At 34.5% G+C, this 12168-nt stretch overlaps 1 protein-coding gene and 1 long non-coding RNA gene across 41 annotated transcripts in view; one reads left to right on the top strand and one right to left on the bottom strand.

The window, feature by feature from the left end:
• LOC106039479 (pro-resilin-like) overlaps positions 1–12168 on the bottom strand; it is a 53612-nt gene that overhangs the window by 30872 nt on the left and 10572 nt on the right. For 36 of the 39 annotated variants that reach the window (XM_048067149.2, XM_048067155.2, XM_048067154.2 and 33 more), the window contains exons 10-28: positions 11240–11281; positions 10604–10639; positions 9861–9896; positions 8596–8634; positions 7935–7952; positions 7373–7408; positions 5912–5950; positions 5097–5126; positions 4684–4719; positions 4309–4350; positions 3997–4026; positions 3576–3611; positions 3370–3411; positions 2594–2638; positions 1317–1349; positions 984–1007; positions 533–574; positions 228–263; positions 71–106 (exon numbers count right to left, since the gene is read on the bottom strand). In XM_048067149.2, the coding sequence (XP_047923106.2) occupies positions 71–106; positions 228–263; positions 533–574; positions 984–1007; positions 1317–1349; positions 2594–2638; positions 3370–3411; positions 3576–3611; positions 3997–4026; positions 4309–4350; positions 4684–4719; positions 5097–5126; positions 5912–5950; positions 7373–7408; positions 7935–7952; positions 8596–8634; positions 9861–9896; positions 10604–10639; positions 11240–11281 (678 nt within the window). The remainder of the gene's footprint in view (positions 1–70; positions 107–227; positions 264–532; positions 575–983; positions 1008–1316; positions 1350–2593; positions 2639–3369; positions 3412–3575; positions 3612–3996; positions 4027–4308; positions 4351–4683; positions 4720–5096; positions 5127–5911; positions 5951–7372; positions 7409–7934; positions 7953–8595; positions 8635–9860; positions 9897–10603; positions 10640–11239; positions 11282–12168) is intronic. The other 3 variants (XM_048067151.2, XM_048067150.2, XM_048067152.2) reach the window with 3 other exon arrangements.
• LOC106039481 (uncharacterized) overlaps positions 1–12168 on the top strand; it is a 30275-nt gene that overhangs the window by 10113 nt on the left and 7994 nt on the right. Inside the window, exon 4 of one of the 2 annotated variants that reach the window (XR_010833412.1) lies at positions 2208–2586. The exons of the other annotated variant lie outside the window; for it this stretch is intronic. This is a non-coding gene — a long non-coding RNA (uncharacterized lncRNA). Of the gene's footprint in view, positions 1–2207; positions 2587–12168 lie in introns of those variants that run through there. 2 annotated transcript variants of the gene reach the window in all.

The following is a 12168-nucleotide window of genomic DNA, read 5'->3' as shown; positions in this document are numbered from 1 at the left end:
ACCCAATTTTGAGCAGAGGCTAAAGCTTGTATGAAGTGATGTATAATTGCTGAAATAAAGCATTACTTACTTGGCCACCGTAATAGTTTTGAGAAGAGGATCCACCCTTTAAAACAAACCAATCAATCAAAAATCAGAGAAAATTAGCAATCAGAAAAGCTAATTTTGAGTAGAGGCTAAAGCTTGTATAGAATGATGTACAAATAGAGAAATAAAGCATTACTTACTTGGCTGCCACCATAGTTTTGTGAGGATGAACCACCCTTTAAAACAAACAATAGAAACCCTACTTCAGAAGAAATTGTGATTTTATTCAGGGGCAAAATAATAATAAACAATCGCCTGGTATTCCTTTAAACAAATACAATTTTCTAGATGTCAGTAATCATAATACCAGGATCTCAATCAAGCATGGCACAGAGTAGCTACCTAAGAATGAAAAACTAATCTGATTAGAATTTCTTATCAGATAGGATTAAAACTCGTGACAGGAGAAAAAAAAAAGGCAAAAAAAAAATCAAGGTCTACCTACCTGGCTACCACCGTAATTTTGTGAGGATGATGATTCGCTCTGCTAACAACAACAAAATTAGAAAATGTATTACAATATTGCAGAACCATTATTGATTGGAGACCATGGAACCTGTGGGATGTAAAACTTCAATGGAAAGAAATAAAAATGTAGTACTTATGTGGCTACCACCATAGTTTTGTGAGGTGTATGATCCACCCTGTGAAAACAATACAGCAACAGTTGTAACACTGGAGAACCGAATTTTATCAGAACCCACAAAGCTAGCTTTATTAGGTTGCAGAGCCCTTGATATGTAAGTTTCAGGGCCAATACAAACTATTGGGAATTAACTGAAATCTGGAGATGGATAGACTCTGCACGAGTCTGTATCCTCATGAGTAACACAATTATACTCTAGATTAGAGCTGCTTACAATTTTTTATTCAATAGTTAATAAAGAGCTACCTACCTGGCTACCACTCTGTGATCCACCCTGTAAATTAAACAAGAAATAATGTGTGTTTTGACACTTACTGTTTGACTACAGATTATTTTTAATGAAAACTATGATACTTGTTTAGGAGGTTGGATGGGGCCCTGGGCCAACCTGATATAGTGGGTGACATCCCTGCCCATGCCTAGGGGTTTGGAACTGGATGATCTTCAAGATCCCTTCCAACCGATTCTAAGGTTCTAAAATTACATGGATTTGCACTCTATAGAGCTGAGGATGTTACCAGTTGAGTCAGTGGCAAAACTCATTTTGGATATATCTTAAATTCAGAGGTGGAAGTTCATTTACCTGGTGGCAGGGATTGCTGTCATATGAAGTACCCTGTTGAAAAACGGACAAACAAAGATAAATCCCCACATTTTCATTTTCTAGTAAAGTAATTATCTTTCTTCTTAAATTTCTAACTCAACAGATGGAGAGTTTAATTTTATTTAATCCTTTTAGGCTCTTGCTCTACCCTCCATCACTCCCATACTCCCACACTTACTCATCAAAACATACACACAGGTGATCAAAGCAAGATTTCTTGGGTGCAACATGAAAAGCAAGGTAGGCTGGCAATTGATGTGTCTCTGTATCATCCTAGTTTCTCTTGATTGGCAAAAATGAACAGTTTGCTTTGGTCAGTCCTTTTAGGAATCAACAGCTTCTGCTTCGTGACAATCTACCTCAAAATCTTGCTAGATTCACCCATCGTAGTTGTAGTCTGCTGCCTTTCATTTCCTTTATTTTTGCGTATATTTTGGCTGCAGCCAGCATTCTTGTTGGAATAAAAGGATGAGAAATAGTACAGTGTGTTCTACCCTGGTTGTCACTCCCCTGTTATTAAGAACACAGTTTTTCAGCTGATAAATTATCTGTGATGCAGCTTTGGTGGAAGCAACACGTTGTTCATTGTTTCTTCACATTCCTTCAGTTTCATTGCTGTTATATAGTATCCTTGTCTACTGATGCATGGCACCACTAGTCTTTTATTATTTATGCTTTCACACATGCATTTCTATTAATACTTAACTCACGCCAATTGTAATACTTTTGCCAAAAGTTTCTGTAATTATAATGCTCTCTCATTCTCATTGCTTTCCCCCGTTTATTTATTTGGACTTAGGTTTACTATCAAGGCTGCACTTTTCTTCACCTAGGATCTTATTGTTGATAACAGTCCTTATATCACTGTAGGCATAAATAAGTTGAATTGGAACCAGGATGAAAACTACCAATCTCACACCACAGGAGTCACTTTCTGAGCCTATTGCGTTCTATGGAAACTAAATGGAGCAACATCCAAAAGTCACTCCCAAAGACTGTTTGCTCAGCAGATGAATGTCTACTGTGACAGACAGAAAACTTGTAAGTCTTCTGTTCTTAACAGTATATGGAAGAAGCCACTACGTTTTGGTTACCGTGACCAAGTGTTAGCCTCTCCAATATCCGATAATCTATTATCATATAATAACAAAAGCAAGAGACTCTACTAATAGACATTGTATAATTTGTTGAGAACCATTACTACCACATAGAAAGCTGGGTCTACTATTCAAGTATCTTGGAGAAAGTTGACTTACTTGTCCACAACCATTACTACCACTTGAAGAAAAAGATCCGCCCTGCTGGAAAAAAAGAGCAGCTCAGTGATCCAGTTATTCCTTTTCCCCATTACAAATATAGAAATAACTTTCAAAGGGCTTTAGTTATCTGACTGCTTAAGAGGATGAAGACCAGCAATATACTACTGTGAATTTCCTTGAAAAGTATTGTGGATGTTGAATATTCTGTTGCATCAAAAAGATGGCACTTACATGTATTCCTTTGTATGTGGGAAAGATCACCTTCAGTAAGGCTGTTCCCAGACCCACAGGAACAAAATGTTCACAAGTCTAACTTCTAGTATGAGCTGCTATATAGCTTCAACTAATTACTTCAAACCTCACAGAAATCTCACTGCGTATACAGGGACAGCACACAAATTACAGCAGCACATAATATGTATAAGTATGATATGAAAATTTAAATGTTCAATTTTTAAATTTTAATATTTTGAAAATAAAAGATAAGCGTTATGGAATATCAAGCACATGAGTTCTATACCCAAGAACAAAATGTCCTTTAAATTAGCAATCACTCAGGATGTGTAAGCGCTTTTGAAGTAACATGGCACTCAACTTTCTCAAATGGTGTATGCTGGCTGGGGATTGACTGGTGCTTACAAGGCCATAGGAACTTTTATAAAGTGCATAATGATTATGCATAGACAGCTGTGCAAAGGTTTCCCAAAAAGGCTCTTCCTGAGCCAGAGGAGACAGAGCAGTAAGCTCATCTATGGAATATCCAGCTTGCTTACCTGGCCATAAGAACTGCTGATGCCTGAGTAGGTCAGCCCACCCTAAGACAAGGACATGATTTGGTTACTCCCAGTTTGAGACCACACTTTCAGAGAAAACGTCCTTTATAATTCAAATTCCAAGCAACTGCTAAGTGCTCTTGCAGTGCCACGGCACTCAACTTTATCAAATGTTGCATACTTGCTAGTGATTGACTGTTGCTTACCTGGCCATAGGAACCGACAACTGGAGGCCGGTAGACCTGTAAGAAAGGCAAGAACCCATTTGTAAATAAAGATGTAGTCATCACAAAGCTGCAACAGAAAGGCATTTTCCCCATCAGACTTCCTCTGTTTTATGTTCTTTTTCTTATATGGTAGCTCTGTGGGATGACCCAAAACCAGGGACTATCGAGAAATAAGAAGAAGGAAAAACAACACCAAAAAACAGACAACCACCCTACCAAAACCCAAACAAACCATAAACAAACCAAAAACCAAAAAGAAACAAACAAAAAAACAGATGGGGAAAAAAAAAAAAAAAAAACAACACAAAATAACAAGCCAATGACTGACCAAACCCCAAAGCCAATTTACAAGGCTGTCCCCTACAGAAAATATCAATACAGTTCAGAAAAAAAGCCTCACCTGGCCATAGGACTGGCTTCCTTTGGAACCCTTTAAGAAAGAGAAGATATTTACCACCTTGACAAAGATGTTTCTATAAAGTGCATAACAAATACGGAAAGACAGCTGCACAGAGGTTTCCCAAAAAGGCTCTTCCTGAGCTAGAGGAGACAGAGCAATATGCTCATCTGTGTGATGGATTGCCCGGTTCTCAGCAAAAGCCATAAGAAAAACTGAGACTCAGACTGCCAAAGGAAACATCATTCTCAAAATATCATGCTGAGCACAGAGAGATCAGTGAAGAACTTCCTATGGAATATCCGGCTTGCTTACCTGGCCATAAGAACTGCTGGTGCCTGAGTAGATCAGCCCACCCTAAGACAAGGACATGATTTGGTTACTCCCAGTTTATAATGGATCAGCCTGCTTTAGGAAAAATAAACAACTACGTCCTAAAGCTATGCAGGGCAAAATGAAGAGCCAGGATTTCCTCCTGGCTATCACAATGATGTTGAGCGAGATGATTTCATGTGCTAGGCATCCAAAAAAGTAAGTAGCGTGTGGAATATTACTAAGCATGAGACCACATTTTCAGAGAAAACGTCCTTTATAATTCAAATTCCAAGCAACTGCTAAGTGCTCTTGCAGTGCCACGGCACTCAACTTTATCAAATGTTGCATACTTGCTAGTGATTGACTGTTGCTTACCTGGCCATAGGAACCGACAACTGGAGGCTGGTAGACCTGTAAGAAAGGCAAGAACCCATTTGTAAATAAAGATGTAGTCATCACAAAGCTGCAACAGAAAGGCATTTTCCCCATCAGACTTCCTCTGTTTTATGTTCTTTTTCTTATATGGTAGCTCTGTGGGATGACCCAAAACCAGGGACTATTGAGAAATAAGAAGGAAAAACAACACCAAAAAGTAGACAACCACCCTACCAAAACCCAAACAAACCATAAACAAACCAAAAACCAAAAAGAAACAAACAAAAAAACAGATGGGGGAAGAAAAAAAACCAACACAAAATAACAAGCCAATGACTGACCAAATCCCAAAGCCCATTTACAAAGCTGTCCCCTACAGAAAAGTTCAATACAGTTAAGAAAAAAAGTCTCACCTGGCCATAGGACTGGCTTCCTTTGGAACCCTTTAAGAAAGAGAAGATATTTACCACCTTGACAAAGAGGCTTTTATCAGCCATCCTAAGAAAAACCTCATGCTAGTGATGTTGAGTACTGGGCTGCCTGCAGACTCGATCCCCAGTAATCATACTTAGTGTTGTTCAATATTTTCCTTGCTACTTGTAGTTGTACAGAGTATACTGACAGAAATTTGCCTTCCAGTTTCTTCCCAACTGTGGCCAAGTAGGAGGAAGTTTGAGGAATCTTCACGCTTGTGCTCACACCAAAATATTCTCATGTGCTACCCCGCAACAATGTATGTTATCATTACTGTTTCTCACACACAAGTAACTTTAGATATATGGCTTTAAATGAAGCTAAAGTACTTCGTACATGGGTATGCAGTTATGATTCTCCATCTATCTCGATATGGATAAGAAACTAACTTCCACAACTTCTGGAATTTTAAGATCAAACACAGGTGGAGTGTGAATCTATCATTACAAGATTTGTATTGTGATATTGAGCCACTTTGTCATGACTTTTATACAGTTTTTAGAGGACATGTTGAGTGGAATGCAGTCATTTCATTTCAACTAATCACACATGCAGACACATTCATGAGTAGTTCAACCAAAGATAGCTGATCTATTTGTAGAAAAAAAAAAAAAAGAAAAAGAACAAGAACTAGAGCAACAGAAATATCTGAAACTTGTGAAATACATTTAAGAATATATGTAGGAAAATTTGTTGTCTTGACCCTGTTTTAGTGAAATCTGTATACATATTTCTACTGTTCAAGTTTACCTACCTGAACATAAGTACTGCTGCTTTGCTGTCTTTGTCCACTCTACACAGGAACCAAAAAAGGTTATTTTTAAAAGACATTTCTTATGTACTAAGACATTTCAAGAAGCAACTCTTAAATCTATTGGACAGTCTGAGTAAGTTCCTTACGCGCTTCCTTGCTTTATATATGCCATCTCAATGTGCTATATGGTTCAATACTTCAATGTAGAAAGATTCTTCATAAATAAAATGCTAAATATATTTATACATCCTGATGTCATTTTCTTAATGACAATTAATCATTTAATACATTATGTCATTTTGTGGTATTTCAAGTGAGTTTAAATAGTTCTTCCCTTCAAATCTATCATAGAAAGCACCATTAAAATCATGTGAATTTATATTCATATCATGACTGATTTTTTCGTGAATAAGCGAAACAAATTTTGACAAAGGCTTTCACAAAACAAAAATTGGAAAACCCATTTACAATTTAAACAAAGGAAAAAGTGATTGTAAAGAATCTTTCAATACCCATAAATTATGTGGGTTATGAGACCAACCAAGTATTCTTCAATTTCATATAAACATTGATAACCTTTTTTTAACCTGCGTAATCCAAACTCTACAGATTTAAATTCAGAAAAAAAAAGATACCATGGAAATCTTATTATCTTTTTTCTGCCAGCATTCCTAACTGATTATAAAGGAATCTAATACCGTACATTTTGAAAGTAATCACTGCAAAACAAGAAATGGAAACCGAAGAGATCGGCTACTAATCCTTCAATGAATGTGAGAATTGGTCGTGACACTCTAAAGAATTATCATATGAAGGAATTAGAGTCTAAACTCTGAAGAGTGCTAAGTAGATTAAAATTGCATAGAATTCAAAAAAAAAGTATGTCCAAGTGATAACCAGAATACTTTACAAACAGGGTCTTAAAGTGATTGGACTGTAGTCTACATTCCAAATTGTTTCTTTACCAAGAAACAATGGTATTAATAATCAGCAAACAGAAGTTCACTTAAGCACTGACCAGTAGGGTTACAAAAATGCAACACTGAACTAGTTTTTTCCATTAAAAAAAAAAATAAAAAGCACGGAACAGTACAGGTTATAATTTATGTATATTTAATTGAATATTGAATGACACTCAAGCTCAAGTTCTAGAATTCCACCTGTCTTTCTGAGCAGATTGAGATGGTTAAATTTTGCAAATATAGAGAACACTAGGGAATTATGATACAGAGGTTTTTGTGTTTTATGCCTATAGAAAATAACTGCAATGATCTTTCATCAGCAACCAGATAGGATATTCACTTTGCAGTAACCACAGAAAACACATCTACTTCATCACTGTAGTGTGTCTGTCATTTAAGATATCCATACTCATTTATTGCCAAAGAGATGAATCATTGTTTAGTTTACTGAGGCAAAGCTTAGGCTAAAATTCAAGTACAATGAAGAAAGAATGTCTACCTGTATTATGATCTTAGTAGCAGAACTGCCCAAACTCTGTAAAACAAAACAAAAAGCAACAAAAAAGTGATCATTTGACTTGTTAAACAGAAAATATCTAGTTGTACCACTTTGCTTCAGAGAACAAAGGAAAAAGTAGCACATGCAATGCATTAAGTATTGTATTCTGAAAACCCAGCATTAAATTAGTTTATCCTCAGCTCTGAAGGGGAGGCAGCATAACACTACTAAAGTAATTTCCTATGCTTAAAGCTCCTTCTAAAAGAGCTCTGGGAAGAGCACAGGCTTTGGCCTTTTGCACTACCAGTCAGCTCAACTTTTCTATGTTTGGACTGTGAAGCTATGACACCATCATCCTTAAAACCTGTCTCACTGTCAACTGCATTGGACACACATCACCACATACGTACATTCAATTCCTGATCTAGTCATTTATTGTGCTCAATTTTGGGACACGAGGGACAAATGTAAAAGGTTACTAGACACGATCCTGAGGCAGCACATTTGACTCTGTAAGAACTATTTTACTATTACAGCAATCATATGAAAAAAGTATGCTTACCTGGGGGTAGGTATGACGCTGCAAAAGAAAACAAAAATCTTTAAGTATTTTGTACAAGGGCTTGTCTAAACAGTGTGTTGCAGCAGAAAAAAGGCCCTGTCTTTTGAACAAAATACACAGTCAAATGTGGAAGAAAAAAGTAGAAAGGATAGTATATTACAAATTTATTTTAATCTTTATTCAGGTTAGAACAAGTTTTACTGGAAGATGGACATCAGAAAAACACACTTATCAATTATTATTTCATACAAATTTGATTTAAATCACCTTCAGGCAAAACTTCTGGCTGACTGTATGAGCTCCAAGTAAGTACAGTAGAAATTTAATACTTGAAAAATGAGAATGGAAGTGAATTTACAGAAGAAAGTTGCAATAGAAACAGGAAAATCAAAACTACTCCGGAGCATGGAGGTTATATGTATCGAGAGACCTGGTATTTGAAGTTAATCCAGCACCTCTGCAAGTACTAATAGCAGTCATGGAACCAGGACTCAGCAATAACATCTGTAAGATTTGATAGGCCAAGATTTTAAGCTCACTATTGGCTTTCCCTGGAGCTAATTATGTACCTAGGGTAAACTCTATGTGACAAATTAAACACGCAGCTACTTGAAAGCTCTTTGAGTCAAAGTTTTGAGCATTACAGAGAAAAACTCCTTACCACAGGTGGAAAAGGGTTGCTGTTGGGAATGACCACTACCTACAGAGAAATCAGAGAAAGCAGTTTACTTGTCATAGACTTTATTTAAATATGTTAGGAAAAAGAAGAATGCTGATTTCCCTAAACATAGAGAATAATACTACAGATGATTATGGGTGATTTTATAAAATAATATTTTTATGGAAAAAATGCTTAATGCACACTACCAAACAAAGAAGAATGTATACACAGTTTACACAAGAGTATGAGGAGATTAAAGACTTGCTCCCCAGTCACACAGTGACTCATCTGTAGAGACAGGAGCGGGATTTCATGGAATGTACCATATCCACTGGCCTGTGTGTGTATCCTTTTTGAAATTTCACTCTCCACCACAAGGTGGAAGACCAATCTAGTCTTTAGTCACTAGAGGAAGGGTTAATATTAACTTCACTTTTTTTTTTTTTCCTAATGACTTCAGATGCATTAGTAGTATCTTCTGTTTAGATTTTTAATGTATTCTGATTATAAGCATTTTTTCTATTATTATTTTTAACTGAAAACAGTTTATATTATCCAGTGGTATAAAAAAGGAAGAGGAAAGTTGATGGTATCACAAGAGTTCTAATATAAAAAAAAGAAGAATCATTATGTTTTTAAAACTAAGTTATTAAAAAAAATATATCAGTACAGTTTGAGTTCTTGAAAGAATGGAAAAAAAAAAAAAAAAAAAACCATGAAGGCCCTGAGCTTTCTGGGAACTGAACTTAGAGGAAGAGTTCATATAAATATTATGTATCAATTTCAACAACACCCTGAATTCTACTGATTTCATCCGCAATTCATTTCGATTTTTCTAGTGACTTCATTTCACGAATCACACTCATTACCCAGCCCCATATTAAAAATAATTACACAATCTAAAACCTTAGAAATCCCAGGTACATCACAATCACAAGCCTAACATTTTTTTCTTTTCTTTTCTTTTCTTTTTTTTTTAATAAAAAAATCCCCATAAACGTGTAGGAAATTTTATCATTTTATATACAGCTAAGTCAACAACCAAAAAAAGCCATGACAACACAGTGAGGTACTATAAACCATCTAAGAACCAAACTGATCCAAATCATATGAATCAAAATTAAATTAAAATTAAATTAAATTAATTAATTAAATTAAAGCTGAATTAAAGCTTTTTTAGTAGCACCACTGAAATAAAAATTGTCTCGGCAAGTTATACCTCTATGATTTTTTCTGTTTGAATTAAAAGGAAAAGGTGTGCTTACCTTCTTACTGGAGTCTGAACTACTTGCAGGAACAGACTGTAAAGAATATAGGAATTCATTTTTTGCTTAGGTAAATGTAGACAAATTAGCTACAGCACTATTTTCCAAAAGAATGTTATATCTAACAATATTTCACTACAGTACAAAACAAAATAACATTCTGAATAAAAATAAGAGTGTACTGGCAATTAATAAATGAACAACAGAAATAAATCACTTGGTTTAATTTTTTTTTCTAGAAAACATTTTTACTAGTTTTTCCATAGTATTTCATGAAAGCTGCAAATATATCAATAATATTGAAAGTTTGTTTGTAATAAAAACTGTTGGTGGAAAAAAAAATCTCTTCTCCCCTCATAAAGAAAAAAAATAGAAAAAAACTCAAAATCTACTGTTGAAACACAAGCTGGAATAAATGGGATGTGCCATAAGAATGGAAATGTTTCAAATAAGTCATAAAATAATGTGCATATACTACCATTTTAGGAATCCACACAAAATTGCATAGGCAAGAGCCACAAAATGAAAGAAAACAAATTCTAAAAAAGATGATATTACAATATACTCTAAATGTGTAAATCTTTTGTTGAAGTTTCCAGATATAAGTACCATCTGAAGACTTTAATCCTGCCTTCCCTTCCATGAAATTTATTATTTTTTTGGTAGTAATTGTCCATAGCTGGTTAGTTTCTTAATAGCTTAGTAAGCTGAAAATGAAAACGTGTTGGAGAGCACATAGTTACCTGGCCATAGGTAAGACTGCCATATGAAGATGCACTCTGAAAACAAACCATAAATGAATTCTTTATTGATATAATAAGTTGTTAATTATATCATTTTTTAGTTTTAATCTCAAAGTCATTGTTTTTTTCATTAGAGGTTTTACACTTCAAATCAATTTGATTTCAACCATACTTAAATAAATCTAGGGCAACACTAAATTATTCTGAACTTTTTAAAGATAACTGCTGTAAAGTTTTCCAACTTTCTAATATAGTCATAAAATTAATGTTGCTTTCTCACAAATAAAGCATAAAGATCAATTACTTTTACAGGAATTTTAAAGCAACATCCAAAGAGAATTCCTCTACTAGATTAAAAGCATTAAGCAGTAAGAAAGAATTTTGACATTTTGTTAGGCTAACAAGTTAAGTGTTTATAATAGGTGATGAGTAGTTCCTATAATCATAAGCAATTACACTTTGAGGCAGTAACTATTTAATTTTAGAATAACAACTCAAACCACCACCATTTTCCTTAATATATTTAGGAAGAATAATATAACTCTGCATAAGTAAATCTAATGCAATTTGCAATAAGGAGATGAGTTAATAAGCACAGTAGTAGGCAATCAGTAAATAAATATATAATCAGCTTACATCTTTACAAGCATGTTGGCCATATGCATTGGCAGCACCTCCCTAAGGAGAAAAAATAAACCAGTTATTTCTCTAAATAAAGAAGAAAAAGCATACTTCAGACAACCTCAGTTCTAATTGATCCTTATGTTGAATTTCTAAGGCACAGATGGTAAGGAGAGTATTGTACTCTCCACTACTAATGTATGAACACGTGTGAATGTGACAAAGGCACACTTGTCCTTTATATATTGGAGATTACCTAGTGGTACTCAAGAAATATTTTGAAACTGACACTATCAAGACATTATTTTACTAGAAATGAATTGTTAAGATTTAATATAATGCTTGTAATTCAAACATTAGGTGTGTAATATGTACATACACAAGAATGTAAGAATTAGAAAGCTGAAAATGAAAACAAAGAAAGTTAACTCTTTCCTGGCAATGACAGGCAATGAAATATAAAAATAAAAAGGCCCAGCATAAACAGTAATAGCTCCCATTTTAAAGTGAAGTTCATATATTATCATTAATACAATCAATATCTTCCACAAAACTACATTTTTATTGTTCCTTTGCAAAAACCCAATACACTCTAACATGAATTTTATGTTTTACAAGTACAGATGACATGCACGTTTTACATTTTTGGAAACACTGTCCTTGTTAGCGTTGAGTAGTCTCCATTTTTCTAGTTTAAAGTGGCAACTGAGAGTGCTTAACATTAGAACTACAGGACTAGCCTATTTCTGATTACTTGTCATACTAAGATAAACAAGGAAAAAACTGTTAATGACATTAAAAGACTAAACCTGAGTGTTTCATTTACCTTTCAAGTTTTGTCTCATTTTTTATATTGAGTGAATATTTGACCAAACTTTGAATTGAAAAACTAAAAATCTAATTTTGTAAATACTGAAAGGAAACATATATATATATATATATAT

Source organism: Anser cygnoides, chromosome 8, assembly GCF_040182565.1.
Source record: "Anser cygnoides isolate HZ-2024a breed goose chromosome 8, Taihu_goose_T2T_genome, whole genome shotgun sequence".
Classification (NCBI taxonomy): domain Eukaryota; kingdom Metazoa; phylum Chordata; class Aves; order Anseriformes; family Anatidae; genus Anser; species Anser cygnoides.
This window is presented reverse-complemented; position numbering and strand designations above follow the sequence as displayed.